A 15,418-nucleotide genomic window follows, 5' to 3' on the forward strand; every position below is an offset into this window, starting at 1 on the left:
CGGAGCGGCTGGGCCCGTGAGCCATGGCCGCCGGGCCTGCGCGTCCAGAGCCTGTGCTCCGCAACAGGGGAGGCCACAGCAGTGAGAGGCCCGCGTACCGCAAAAAAAAAAAAAGAATACAGGATGGCATTTGGAAGGGCTAAGAACCAGCAGGGACATGCAAGCACACTCAGGTCAGCATGGGATGGATCTGCAAACATTGGTGGACGGCTCATGTAAGATGTAAAAGATGCTTCCTCTCACTGGGGGGCAAGCTATTCAAACATGGCTGCCCTGATTAGGCCTACTGAGCGCCTCCCAGCTCCGCCTCCTACCTGCTCGCTTCATCTTGCATCTTTCATAGGTGATGCAAAGCTGCAATGAAGAGATAGCCTTGTGCATCTGAAGGAACAGCAATGACAACGAGCCACAGAATGGTGAAATTCAAACATAGGATACATCCCCATGCTCCTGCCAGAATTAGAGGACAGACTACAGTAGCTGCTTTTCAAAGAGCTAACAGCTTGCATTAGCCAGAAAAGCAGGCTTATAGTTAGTTACAACAGCTGTTTTCCCCTTCTTTCCCAAGCAGCAAGATCTCCTTGCCTATTCAGCAGGACAAAATCCTCAAAGATGAAATCAAAACAAAACAGACACAAAGCAAAATCCCGCCACCCGCCCCCCCCACCAAACAACATAAATTGGTAAGTTCTAGAGAAAAAAAAAAATCGACTTACACAACAAGGCAGCTACTCAGAGATCATTCAAGCAACCTACCTACCCATAAATATATTTTCGAGGGTGAATACCATCATTTTATGGGTAATGAAAAAGTGATTCAAAATGAATGTAAGAAAAAAGTGAATGCATGCTTGCATTCAAAAAGGAATGCAATAAACAAGGCACTGAGCAAGACTGACAAATCTTTGCTACGTTGTAATATTATATTCTCTATATTAAGCTGTAAGCAAAGGGCAGCAATGACCTTCAATAAAGGCCACTATTGGGCAGGCTAGGGTCTAGCTAGGAGCTAGGCCCACTCTTCCAACTCAAAGCCTATGTCTTCAAGAATGAAGAGACGGGGTGCTTTAGGCTAAGGCCGCAAGTAAATGTGGATACGGTCGGGAAGGCAGCATCTCTGAGGAACGGAATTGCCCAAGCACAGGTCAAAGACCCACAGCTCACCTCAGCTCAACAGGAAGATATACATGTTGAAAAACATCTCTATTTTATTTCTTTCTAACTGCGGTAACAGAAGATTAAACAATGCAGTGTTTCATCAGAACATACTTATTATATATTTGGACTTAATATGTCTATGTAACCTTAAGAAAAGTTCATAAAACTAGACAACCATCCCTCCCTAACAAATTTTAGGGCCTAATATGAACAATTTACATCAGATTACAAATATGAAAGACTTAGCATGGAGATGATCAATAAATGAATATATGTCTATCTCTCTCTCACACACACACACACACAGACATTCAAATAAATATTTTCTAATGACGTTTTAGAGAAAGTCACATCAATAAGTTGGTATCTCTCAAAACCCAGATAAATGACAAGAGCCTAAGAGATAATGAGAGTAACTCTTGTTTCCCTTTGACCTCAGTATTTTTTCCAAATATAAATTTGCTTTTATTACCTTAAATATTAAGAATATGTGAAAATCATTTAGGAAGCTGAGGTTAGGGCAAAATCAAACAAATGACCAAAGGATATTCAAAAGTATAAAAGTTTAGAAACCACTATGCTAAGGATTAAGAATGCAGAAAAGAAAAAAAAAAAATATATATATATATATATACATAAAGCAAATTAATTCACAAAAATTTCAAGTTAGTTTTTAAAAGTCTAACAGCCTTTTTTCTGTCATATTTTATACAATTAAACTGGGGAACTATGGTTGGTCATTTGGTCTTTAGGGTTAAACTGACTAATTTTAAATTAAGAAATAAATTAAACATTTGGAAAAGCAAAAAGGTTATTTTCTTCTAGCCTCAATAGGCAGAAAGCAGAAAGTGCTACAAAGTCAAAGTAGTTTAGCCTTTCATAATAAGCTGGCTGAAATTACTAGATACTAGATTAGTTTAACTGCTTTCTTCCCTTATTATAGAGACAATATAGGCTCAATATAAAAATTTAGAAGAATAAAATACAAACTATCTGTAGTACTATTATACAGAGATTAGCCACTGCTTGCATTAGTTTTGACTAACCTCATTTCACACTTAAATTTTAAAAATGAATACAGTATTTGATTTTAAATAAAAATTACATGTATCTACTTTTGATTATGAACTAATCCTTTTAAAAAATGTTTAGTAACTCTCAATGCCTGCCTCAAACTGTGTACCAAATAAATGCAAAAAGTATCCAGAATATATTAGTTTATTCTCTATTATTTTCAACTTCTAAGTTTCTATTGATTTCAGTAATGATTGCTATCTTCCAAATACTAACTGAAAAAAAAAATTCTGAAAAAATCCTAAAGGAAGTTCCTCTCCTAATGCTTTCATAAGTTTATGCTTCAATTTTCTCTATTACATCAAGTAACCAAACTGAAATCTATAAAATTAATCAAAAATATAAGAATTACTGCTTAATATGCACAGGACACATCTTCTGAACAGGAAAGATATTCTTCCCTATGTTAAGTACAAAATATATTGTAGTCATAAAACATCAAAAATGTAGTTGATATGGATAACTGATTACACCGAGTCTAAATTAAATTTTAAGCATCACTTAAATTGATTTAATTCAAATAAAATTCACTCAGTCACTAATGGTGAATAAACTGAACCCTAATGACTCATACTCAGGAAGAAATGTTTAGCTTCATATTCAAAATTTTAAATTAAACTAGAGCAGTGTTATTCAAATTTTTTCAGATATCAGGATACCTGGAACTCACAGCACTTTTTGCTAACCACCTAAAACACTGATTAAACTTCAAAACTATTAAATAAATAACTTTTGGCAAAACCAGACCCCTTCTTACAGTAGGTTTTATTATATACACCTGAGAAAAATTACGGGTGGGGATGGGGGGGAGTGAACCATTATGTATTTGATTTCATAGCAAGGCTCAATTCGGGTTGAGCCTCTGAAGAAAAGTTTGAGAAACACTAAACTAGAAAGCTCTAAACAGCCACATTTATATGTGCAATTTACATTAGATCTTCCAATGCCTTTTAAGCATTTAAAAATGCCAGCAGCGGGCTTCCCGGTGGCGCAGTGGTTGAGAATCTGCCTGCCAATGCAGGGGACACGGGTTCGAGCCCTGGTCTGGGAAGATCTCACATGCCGCGGAGCAACTAGGCGCGTGAGCCACAACGACTGAGCCTGCGCGTCTGGAGCCTGTGCTCCGCAACAAGAGAGGCCGCGATAGTAAGAGGCACAGGCACCGCGATGAAGAGTGGCCCCTGCTTGCCGCAGCTAGAGAAAACCCTCGCACAGAAACGAAGACCCAACACAGCCAAAAATAAATAAATAAATTTATATAAAAAAAAAAATGCCAGCAGCACCTAGTAACTTCCTCAATTATCAACCGTCTCTGATATGCTTTTGTCTTCTGCCTTTAGAAAACACAGATCTGGCTCTATCGAAGAGCAATCTAGGGTCACCAGGGCCCTAAAGACAACAGAACTCTTGTATGGACACACCACATACTTGCTTACAGACTTCATCTAGTTAGGCCTGCAAGGAACTGGACTGAGCATCATGAGTTATCATTTAAAATCCCATTTGCCTCCACCTTCGCCCTGATTTCCCTAACTTCTCAATTCCTTTGATCTTGGTTTTCTGAACTACTAGGGCTGCCATCCCAAAGACTATGACACAATCTAGTTTGGCTTGATAATTGTTTATATCTCCCCTCCCCACCTCAACCAACTTGCAGGGATGAGTAAACACATTATACTTCTTTTCTATGCCAAATACACACAGTGCTGGGCAAAGAACTCAACAAATATTTGACCAGTTTTTAACCAATTCATTGACATCTGTGAGATTTCTGAGGTTTTCTTTAATGCTCCCTTCAACTGAAAAAGTAGTATTCTTTACCTTATAAGAGCTTCTTTAATGCCTTGTCTGTCTTCCAGTTTATTTTCAACTCTTAACAAGGCTGGTATGTCATGGCCTTCAGAGGAGAAAATGTGCAGTGACAGAAGTCAGCCCAATGATTTAAGCAAACCAAGAACTCAGCACCATGGAGTTTTGAAAGTGACTACAGGGGCAGCAAAAAGGAGTGCAAGCCAGCAGCCCAAATTCTTTTAAGAAACAGCTTGGGAGAACAGAACTTCCTTCCTTCCCTCCCTTCCTCTTTCCTTTCTTTTCTTTCTTTCTTTCCTCCCCTCATTTTTTATTTTTCAGAATATGTTAAAAGGTAGGTACCCACCTACTTAACTGCTTTATACAGTAAATTTTCATGACAGGGACTTCCTTGGTGGTGCAGTGGTTAAGAATCCGCCTGCCAATGCAGGGGACACGGGTTCACGCCCTGGTCCAGGGAGATCCCACATGCCGCAGAGCAACTAAGCCCGTGCGCCACAACTACTGAAGCCTGCGCACCTAGAGCCCGTGCTCCGCAACAAGAGAAGCCAAGGCAATGAGAAGCCGGCGCACCACAACATAGAGCAGCCCCCGCTCGCCACAACTAGAGAAAGCCCGCGCACAGCAACGAAGACCTAACACAGCCAAAAATAAATAAATAATTAATTTTTAAAAAATTTTCATGACAAATCAGTTTGTACATATTTTTCACTTTTCTAAATTTAATGTGCCAGAAAAATTTTTTTTAAATAAGTCTCTGAAAAGTACAGTTGTCCCTCGGTATCCACAGCAGATTGCTTCCAGGACCTGCTGGAGATACCAAAATCCACTGATACTCCAAGTCAGCCCTCCACATCCACAGTTCTGAATCGATGGATTCGACAGACCTCGGATCATGTAGTACTGTAGCATTTGTTGAAAAAAATCCACACATAAGTGGACCTGCACAGTTCAAACCCATGTTGTTCAAGGGCCAACTGTATATATATTCAAATTATAAACCCAATTTTTATAACATAGAGGAGGCTCAGAAAAGAAAAACAAGAAATCACAGCTCTTAGCTTACCATATATGGGGGTAAATGTGAAGTAGTTCAGACGACAAATATTATAGGCTTCAATTCTAACATCTTTCCAGATGCCCTGGGTAGGAAAGGAAGGCCCCCAGTCCCAACTAAAGGAACACTGTGCCTGCAATTTTAAGGGAAAAAAAGAAGATCGATTCTAATTACCATGAAACTTAAACATTATGAAAACCTTTTTCTTTTAAAATATTATGTACATGTGTACTAGTTTGCTAGGGCTGCCGTAACAAAATACCAAAAACTGGGTGACTTAAACAATAGAAATTAACTTTCGCATAGCTCTGGAGGCTGGGAAGTCCAAGATCAAGGTGTTGGCAGGTTTGGTTTCCTGGGCTTACAGATGGCCACCTTCCCACTGTGCCCTCACATAGCCTTTTGTATACACACACACAAACACACACACGCACGTCCCTAGTGTCTCCCTCTGTTGTCCAAATTTCCTCTTCTTATAAGGACATCAACCATACTGGATCAGCAGTAATCCTAACGGTCTTATTTAACTGAATCACCTCTTTAAAGACCTCATCTCCAAATAGAGTGACATTTTGACCTTACTGAGGGTTAGGACTTTAATATACAAATCTGGGGGGCACAGAATTAAGTCCATAATAGCGTGTGTGTGTCCCATATACAGCATCTAAAATGACCCAAAATGATCCTCTCCTGGTATTCAGGTCCTTGTGTAATCCCCTCCCCTTGAGTACAGATTAGACCTAATGAATCACTTCTAACCAACAGAATACAACAGCAGTGAGAGCACGTCCAAAATTAGGTTATAAAAGAGTGCACCTTCTGTTTTGGGTGCTCTGTCAGCTCTCTCTTGGCCAAGGGGGAAGTCAGCTGCCATGCTGTAAGGCAGCTCTGTAGAGAGGCCCACATGAGTGAGCCTGGAAGCCCATCTGAGGCCTGCCAATAACCACATGGGTGAGCTGAGGTAGGCCTCATCCAGGCTTAAGGTGACTGCAGCCCTGGTCCACAGCTTGCCAGTAACCTCATGAGTGACCTTGAGCCAGAGGTACCCAGCTAAGCCACACCTACATTCCTGACTGACAGAAACTGTGATAATAAATGTTGTTTTAAGCTGATAAGTTTTGGTATAATTGTTACACAGCAATAGATAACTAAAAAAATAATCTATCAACCTAGGAAACATAGTTAAATTTGGCAGAAATGTTCTAAGACCATAAAATCTAATTATGTACATTTACTCTTCAAAAGCATATTACACTGAAGCAACACAATAGTTACTCTTTAAATTTCTCCCAAATATCTCTGCACCCACTATTATATTTAAATGTAATAACTATAAAGAATGAAGAAACATATTGAAAGATAAAGATACAACAGTTTAAGAAACTCTAACTAGAGTTTCTTGCCAACTCCTATTTCCTCCAGTATGAATTCAGAAATCCTGGTTTCTGAACTTACAGCCCAAAACCAATCAGTTCAACCGGGACACAGTTGCAGAAGGCTAGTAATAAGAATCACTCATAAACATGAACCCTACAGTCTGGTGAAAAGTTTGATAAACCCAGGTGGTTTTTTAAAAAAATTGTAAAGGGGGAATTCCTTGGTGGTTCACTGGTTAGGACTCCACGCTTCCACTGCAGGGGGCATGGGTTCAATCCCTGGTCAGGGAATTAAGATCCCTGCAAGCATCGTGGCACAGTCAAAACAAAAAAAAAAAATTGTAAAGGTACATTATCAGTCACCTATATTTCTTCTTTTTCCAACGTTATCTAAGTTCTGAAGCACTCCTCAAGAAGGAAACCTAGAAAGACAAGCTCGCTACAAAAATTCTTGTAATTTTTGGTTCTTATTTCTTTCTTTTTTTTTTTTTTTTTTCGGTACGCGGGCCTCTCACTATTGTGGCCTCTCCCTCTGCGGGGCACAGGCTCCGGATGCACAGGCTCAGCGGCCATGGCTCACAGGCCCAGCCGCTCCGCAGCATGTGGGATCCTCCCGGACCGGGGCACGAACCCGCGTCCCCTGCATTGGCAGGCGGACCCTCAACCACTGCGCCACCAGGGAAGCCCTGGTTCTTATTTCTAATTTTTAAATCCCACTAAGGGGGCAGGAAAGAGATGCCCAACTTCTGAAATACAACTGGAGTCTTCAAACAAGCATTTCATATGCCCTCATCCCATCCTCAAGGCTAAAGCCCCTCCATTGCGAGACTGGTACCTTGCGAATAAAGTTGACATGACATTCGCCATCCTGCACACGCGGAGGGCAGTTGGGGGGCACGCTGTAGTGAGTGTGAACTTTACTCCTCTGGTCCGCATATATCACTGGTGACTGGAAATGCACCTCAAGGATGTTTATTGCTTGGACCACATGTGTAATATCAAAGCTCTAAATTAAAGGGAAAGAACAAATGTGAAAGTAGCCTCCTGTGTAAAATTTTAGATAGAGGCAGAATGCATGAAAGATGCATAAAATAACTGAAATCTTTAGGTTTAGCCTTTTGGCAGGAGAAAGCGCTTCTCCAAAATAGTATAACTTCGTTGCCTACTTTTAGTTATAACTGATCACATTCTCCTACGCAAACATAGATTTCTAGGTTTTCTCCTGCTATTTTTACTGACAGATGATGGTTCTAGGCAAACAGCGCAAGCAGAGACTATCTTTAGCCCTGGAATGTCTGCTCTGGCTATTCACACATGGCTTTGAATTGCCAAGGATTTCCTAGACACTTCGTGATAACCTGACTCTCCGCTATGCATAGTATGTATTTCTAAGTCATAAGTTATTTTCGTTTTGATAAGTCTACCCTTGAAAGGGAAGGGAGATCAGGATACAATCTCTTAAGGTAACTGTTCCAGAAAGGAAGGAACATTTTCTTTTAAAATGGTTTGTCAACTGTCATTTCCCATGAAACTCTGGATTACCAAATTAACAGAGAAGGGAACAGCATTTGTCAAACACTGCCTATGTGCCAAAAACTAATACTGATCACTTTATATAATTAGCTCATTATATCCTCACAATAGTTCCATAGGGTTTGAGTGTCTTCATCATTCTACAAATATGGCAACTGAGAGATAAAGTAACTTACCCAGTGCATCCAAGGACCTGTACTTGCCACTCATGATAACAATGAACCCAAATACCTACAAGTGGTTCTTTTTAACCTGATGTCATTATGTACTTACATAGCTTCTGAACATGTTGTCTGTTTCGCCAACAGGAATATTATTGAGCAGGACTACTGTAACTGTATCGACGCCTTCAAAAACCAACTTTACTTTACGCCATTTGCTAAAAAAAGAAGATTTTTAAAACAAGATGTATAGAACATTAACTTAGATAATTAGCCTTTTTTTATTAGTTAAGAACGAAAGGAATAAATATTTCACAGAAAATACACATTCTTAGAAGGGAGTTTGCAATGAAATTTTCAGAAATATTGCTTTAATACATTTTTATGTTGAGTGATCCAGTTTAACTTTCTTCAAAATATTTCAATCACCATAAAATCATGAGCATGACTTCTAATTTCCATGCATTGACTTGTTTCCTAGAACTTCACAAATTCTTATAAGAACCAAGTTAAATAATAGACATAAAACATTGTCACAAACTATTATATTTCCTAACACTAAGAGAACGCATTAACCAAGGAACAAGTATCTATGAGTAAACATTATGTGCCCAGCACTCTGCTAAGCCTTACAGGGAACTAAAACAGTCTCTGAATTTAAGGAATCTGCAATCTGATTAGCATTGAAGCCTAAAACACAGGAAACAAACAGAAAGCTTTCAATCTCTCCTACTTTGTGGTACAGTCTTGTTGGATAGACTACAAGTGCTATCAGAGTTTATGTCATAAGGAAAGACTTCAAGAAGGAGACAAGAGTTTAAAGAAGAACAAAATAAATAAAATGTATACCCATACAATAAAATAGCACTCAGCAATAAAAAGAAATGAAGTACTGGTGAACATGACAACACGGATGAGCTTGAAAACATTATTATGCTAAGTGAAAGAAGCCAGTCACAAAGGACCACATATTATATAATTCCATCTCTTTGAGATTTCCACAAGAAACAAATCCACAGAAATAAAAAATAAATTAGTGGTTGCCTAGGGCTCAGAGAGGGATGGGGGATGGAGGTGCAGGAAGTGGTGCACGATTGGCAACAGTAAGCAGCATTTTCACAGACAAGCAGAGAAAATTAAACTTGATCTGCCAATCGAAAGGAAGACACCGTCATTCTTAAGCAAGAATGTCATGGTAAAATCAAAATTCGGGAAAGATGAATCTTATGTTTCTGCATACAAAAGACTGGAGAATAATAAAGGCCTAGGCAAAGGCGGAAACTTGGAAATGAAGAGGCAGGGGCTGAATCAAGAGAAATGATAGGCAAAAATTAACAGGACTCAGAAACAGACCGAATACAGGGAGATGAAGAAAAGATATGATGAGCCAAAAACTCCTTGGGCACAGAAGATTGGGAAGAAGGTATTACAGTAAGAGAAATAACGAGGTTGCTAGAATATAAAGCAAGCTTTCAGTGGGAAAGTCAATTGGTTAAATTTCGGATATGTTGAGTTCAAGGTGAAAGAGGACCCCCTATTAGAGATATTTTAAGTATTATCTGGAAATAAGAGGCTGGAACACAGTAACTCCATGATAGTGAGCACTATTTTCTGGCTTTATTTCTTTTTTAAGAAGCTAGTAAATAATTACCCAAAAAAAGGTCATATTAAAGGGACAAAAGGGTTTTTTTTTTTAATTTAGCAATAATGGTGGTAGATACAATTGGGTTACATTCTGCTACATAGAACATTACTGAAAACTATACCATGGTTTTCCTCGTGACCTCACGACATAATCTAAGGCCAATGCCTTAGTTTCAGTGGCTGGTTAATGCTACACCAAACAAAGGATGTATCTCTGATCCTACTTGACAATATTGTAAATATATACGCTCTATGGATTACTAGGAGGGCAGGGAAAAGGAAAGGCAGATAAGAGAACTGACTAGGTCGAGGTGACTCCATTATAACCACTGGAAAAATGATTGAATAAGACATAATTTTGTGACTAATGATCAGTGGCACCACCCTCATACACAAATCAAAACATAAATCATATATATTCACTTTTATAGTACAGGCTTTAGTCTGACAATGTTCGGATAGGCAACCTAAAGAAACAAAAGATTATTGCAGACAGAAAAAGAACAAAAGTTCAAATAATAATAATAAATGGATAGATATAAATATAGATATACACACATAAGTACCTCAGGTCAAAAGGGATTTTAAATTTCTTGATATAGGTCCAGTTATCCAAGGCGATCCATCGGTAGTTAAGGTTATTAAATCTGTAGTAAGGATCCTGTTGATAAAAATTATGGTAGGTGATTAAATATGCAAAAATAATTAATTAAATAAACACGAAATAAACTATCAATGATAGCTATTTATTACCTAAAAATTAATGAACTCTTGGCCTAAGAGTGCAAGCATTTCGTATGCCGACACATCCCATCCTCAAAGCTAAAGCTCCATCTGTTTAAGAGCCCATTACCTTTCAAACAAAGTTGCCATGGCGTGAGCATACTAAAAATACTAAAAATAATTTTAAACGGAAAAAAAAGCCCAACACAATCAAAATACCTGAAATGAAAGAGCTCTGAGATACAACTATTACATAGTTTCATTATGAAAGAACATGTGCGGAGATGAAGATTGGCTTCCTCTGTTAAAACCAAGCACAGAACCTGCAAGGTATCAGCAGAGAATGAACGGCAGCACTTCTTAATGGTGCACAGCCATCAGACACTCACCGCCCTCTGGTTCTCACTTTGCGTTTTGCTGCCACTATCCCAGATGGCCTCAAGAGGAACACTTCTCCTCTACTGCCCAAAGATGAGCAAAACTCCCACTCCTTGGATTTACTCAGCATTTACAAAGTTATTTTTCACTCAGCTTTACTAAGTGAACACAGAAAGGATCTCTGCAGAGAATATACAGGCAGCATAGATACCGTCAAACTTACAAACTTCAGGTTTCCTATATTAGCCTAGACTAGGTCAGCAAACTACAACCCATAGGCCTAATGCAGCTCACTGCCTGTTTTTGTATGGCCAGTGAGCTAAGAATGGACAGGTGTCGATAAAGAAAGTTTTACTGGAGCACAGCCAGGCCCATTCCTTTATAAATTACATACGGCAGTTTTCATGCTACAATAGCAGAGTTGAGTAGACACGACAGAGACCAAGTGACCCATGCAGCCTAAAATAGTATCTGGCCCTCTGCCCTAGACAACTGGCCTGCTGGGTGTTCACAGATGCTCTTCCATCTCAGGGTACAGCCCCAAGTCCTCCCTTCCATAATCCTTACCTCTTTCTTCTCCTACTCATTTTGTACCCTTTACCTCTCAGATGAGGGCTCCCAGGCAGGAGGTGGAACAGAAAATGGTAAGAGAAGTTTCTCAGTTCTAATGTCTGTGAACAACACCACGGCTACATAGAGGGACACAGCACAGGCTCAGAGGGCTTCTCCTTTCCAACTGGGACAGGTCCAAGGGTGATTGCCTCAGGAACTGCAACTCCACGTTGAGAGGGAAAAGCCAACTTTGTCTCAGTTCCACAGAGGTAAGGGCTGGCCACTGGCAACAGCCAGCTGAGCACTTGCCCAGAGAACAAATCCGCAAGGGGCGCTATAACACCACGGGGTGCGTATCAAAATGGAGAGAAAGGCATCAGCCAGAAACGGCTCCTGCCTGGAAGAAATAATTTTGATAAGATACGAAGAGGGTGGGGGGACTTCCCTGGTGGCCCAGTGGTTAAGAATCCACCTGCCAATGCAGGGGACAAGGGTTCGAGCCCTGGTCCGGGAAGATCCCACATGCCGCGAAGCAACTAAGCCCGTGCACCACAACTACTGAGCCCGTGTGCTACAACTACTGAAGCCCGCGCACCTAGAGCCCGTGCACCGCAACAAGAGAAGCCACCGAGATGAGAAGCCCGCGCACCACAACGAAGAGTAGCCCCCTCTTGCCGCAGCTAGAGAAAGCCTGCGCGCAGCAACGAAGGCCCAACGCAGCCAAAAAAAAAAAAAAGATACCAAAGGAGCAGTCAGTGGTTGACAAGATTTAATAACAACTAATAGGGCTTCCCTGGTGGTGCAGTTGTTGAGAGTCTGCCTGCCGATGCAGGGGACATGGGTTCGTGCCCCGGTCCGGGAAGATCCCACATGCCGTGGAGCAGCTGGGCCCGTGAGCCATGGCCGCTGCGCCTGCGCGTCCGGAGCCTGTGCTCCGCAACGGGAGAGGCCACAACAGTGAGACGCCCGTGTATCGAAAAAAAAAATAATAATAATAACAACCAATAATCACCAAACTGACTTTTAAGGTCTGGTTAATGGTGAGCTTTTGTTCTGCTAAATGGGGTGTGCCAGGCCCAGCCCACTTGCTTCCTTTTCTTCTCTTCCCCACACGCAGGACTCAGCCTCTCCACTGAACATGGAGTAAATATTTAAGGACACGGGTTTGAAGAGGCACCTAGTTATTAACCTGCCCATATGTCTCCACCCAGCCCTATTTATAACTCTACACTGTGGACTTAATCCAATATATTTAAAAATATCATGACAAGAAAGGTGTGAAGGCTGATGCAGTTGCAAGATGTTAACCTGCGGAGCCTCAGGGCTGGGTGATGATCGGGCTTGTGGGGCACAAGACTCCTTCCTATCCCCCGGCTCCTTGAAGGAAGCTGCATGTCAAGCTCCAGAGGGTAATCTTCTCAGATAAATTTTTTCTAAACAAACAGAATTTAGAAGTTAAATATTTTCTCTTACTTAAAAGAAGCCAATCTGAAAAGGCTACAGACTGTATGATTCCAACTATATGATGCTCTGGAAAAGGCAAAACTATGGAGACAGTAAAAGGATCAGAGGGTACCAGGGATTAAGGAGGAAAGAAGGATGAATAGGCAGAGAACAAAGGATCTCTAGGGCAGTGAAACTACTCTGAATGATACTATGATGGTGGCTGCATATCATTATACATTTGTCAAAATCCATAGAATGTACAACACTAAGAATGAGCTGTAACATAAACTATGGACTTCTGGTGATAATGATGTGTCACTGTAAGGTTCACTGATGGTAACAAATGTACCACTCTGGTAGGGGGTGTTGATAGCGGGGCAGCTGTGCATGTGTGGAGACATATAGGAACTGTCTGTATTTTCCATTCAATTTTGTTATGAACCTAAAATTGCTCCCAAAAAATAAAATTTATTAAAAAAAATTGCTCTAAGGGCAAATGCCTACCTCCCTAAATTAAAAGTTGCAGAGACTCAGATTACATTTATAATAACTACTGCAAATGCTAAGCAACCAACTTAACTTGGTTCCAGAGTGGTCTGATCCCCTTTGCTCATATTAAAATTCTGAGTCCTATTTAAAGCAAATAGGACTACGTTCAGCATTACGTCTGACGACTAAGGACCCATGTAAGTGACTGAGTTCATAAGCAAACCCATGAACCCTAAAGACAGTAACAGTATCACTTGTTGACCATTTACTTTATATCAGCCTCCAAGATAGGCACTCATTCACTCTTATCTTCATAACAAAGATGTGCTGTAAATACCGTTCTATAGGGCTTCCCTGGTGGCGCAGTGGTTGAGAGTCCGCCTGCCAATGCAGGGGACACGGGTTCGTGCCCCGGTCCGGGAAGATCCCACATGCCGCGGAGCGGCTGCGCCTGTGAGCCATGGCCGCTGAGCCTGCGCGTCCGGAGCCTGTGCTCCGCGACGGGAGAGGCCACAGCGGTGAGAGGCCCGCGTACCGCAAAAAAAAAAAAAAAAAAAAAAAATACCGTTCTATAGAGGAAGAAACTAATGCTCCAAAAGGTGCAGTGTCTTTCCTGAGGTCCCATGATGAAGCAGAAGTACATCCAGGCATGAAACAAACTCAGTCCGACACCAAGGTCTACATTTTTTCAACTGTGCTTCAGTGCCTCACGCCATATTTACCTACTTTTGTGTGTGTGTGTATACAATTCCACTTTTAAAAATTTGTCCAAGAGAATAAGGATGTACACTAACTAAAATGTAGCTAAAAATATCTTCCCATCATTGCAGAATAAAATCTAAAAGTTATTCCCAATGGCCTGCAAGCCCTGCATGATCTGCCCCAGATGGCTACTTTGAAATCATCCACCTGCCCCCCAGGTCACAGGGCTACAGCCACCTGGCCTGCTTACTATTCCTGGAACTCATCAAGCATGTTCCTGCCTCAAGGGCTCTCCCCTCCTCACTGCCATCTTTTCTTCCTTTTTGCTGGGAATTCGCTTCCGCTTAAAACTGAACTCATCAAAAGATCTTTATCAAAATGGCTATCTTTAACCACCTTTTCTAAAATAGAATCTTTCCCAACAAGCCTTCGCTCTCTCTTCCTTTAACGTGCTTTATTTTTCTTCAGTGTACCCGCTGTCACTGTATTATCTATTAATCTGTTTATTGTCTATCTCCTCCACTAGAATGTCTATTGGGACAAAGACTTTGTTTTCTTCACCACTTGATTCCAAGCACCTGGAATAATGCCTGCCACATTGGAGGTACTGAATAAATATTTACGAGATAATTAGGTGAATGACTTCAGCAAGATATGTTTCAAGTTCTCATGTAAACACTGTATTTGGACCAGTGTCTGCTCTAAACTATAAAATATTTCCTAGGTCAACACCAAAAAGGGATGGTATAATAAAGCAGGTAATATAACAACATCATATTACTCCATAATGATACTTGATGATTATTGTCAATAGGCCTGGACTTCCCCAATCCCCAAAAGCTCCCCATCTCTCATCCCACTACCATTTAAGAACTACATCTACCTTTACTGAAACTTAAACTTTTCCTTAGAATTTATTAACAGATTTAACAGACATTGTAAATTGTTCCCACAAGGAAAAGTCAGTTATTTCCTTCTGTGAGCACATCATTCACATTAACGAGTAACCAAACATTGTTTCTTGTTATGTAGCCCTATAACATGAAACAGTAATCTGATTTACTACAGCCACTAATGATTTCCCATTGCCTTAATTTAATCAGGAAAATGAGGCAAGGAGAAACCCTGCAAAAGAAACACAGGCATTTTCAAAGCATGGGTAAGTGAAGCCTTGGGGTAACCAAGGTCACCTGTGGTCCATGTCATAAGTAGTTTGTTAACTAAAAATAGTTCAAATACTTAAGTCTGAGGATTCTTTACTTAAAAAATAAACAGGACCATGGTCAGTGTCATTTACATTTGCTTCCTTTCTGATA

General features: G+C 40.4%; 1 protein-coding gene across 5 annotated transcripts in view; it reads right to left on the reverse strand.

Annotated features, from left to right (window-relative positions):
• MANBA (mannosidase beta) overlaps positions 1-15,418 on the reverse strand; it is a 112,074-nt gene that overhangs the window by 95,229 nt on the left and 1,427 nt on the right. For 4 of the 5 annotated variants that reach the window (XM_027117018.1, XM_027117019.1, XM_027117020.1 and 1 more), the window contains 4 exons: positions 10,379-10,473; positions 8,281-8,386; positions 7,310-7,480; positions 5,108-5,231 (listed from right to left, as the gene is read on the reverse strand). In XM_027117018.1, the coding sequence (XP_026972819.1) occupies positions 5,108-5,231; positions 7,310-7,480; positions 8,281-8,386; positions 10,379-10,473 (496 nt within the window). The remainder of the gene's footprint in view (positions 1-5,107; positions 5,232-7,309; positions 7,481-8,280; positions 8,387-10,378; positions 10,474-15,418) is intronic. The other variant, XM_027117021.1, reaches the window with a different exon arrangement.

Source organism: Aethalodelphis obliquidens, unplaced genomic scaffold, assembly GCF_003676395.1.
Source record: "Aethalodelphis obliquidens isolate GAN/ISIS:26980383/991018 unplaced genomic scaffold, ASM367639v1 scaffold17, whole genome shotgun sequence".
In the NCBI taxonomy this organism is placed as follows: domain Eukaryota; kingdom Metazoa; phylum Chordata; class Mammalia; order Artiodactyla; family Delphinidae; genus Aethalodelphis; species Aethalodelphis obliquidens.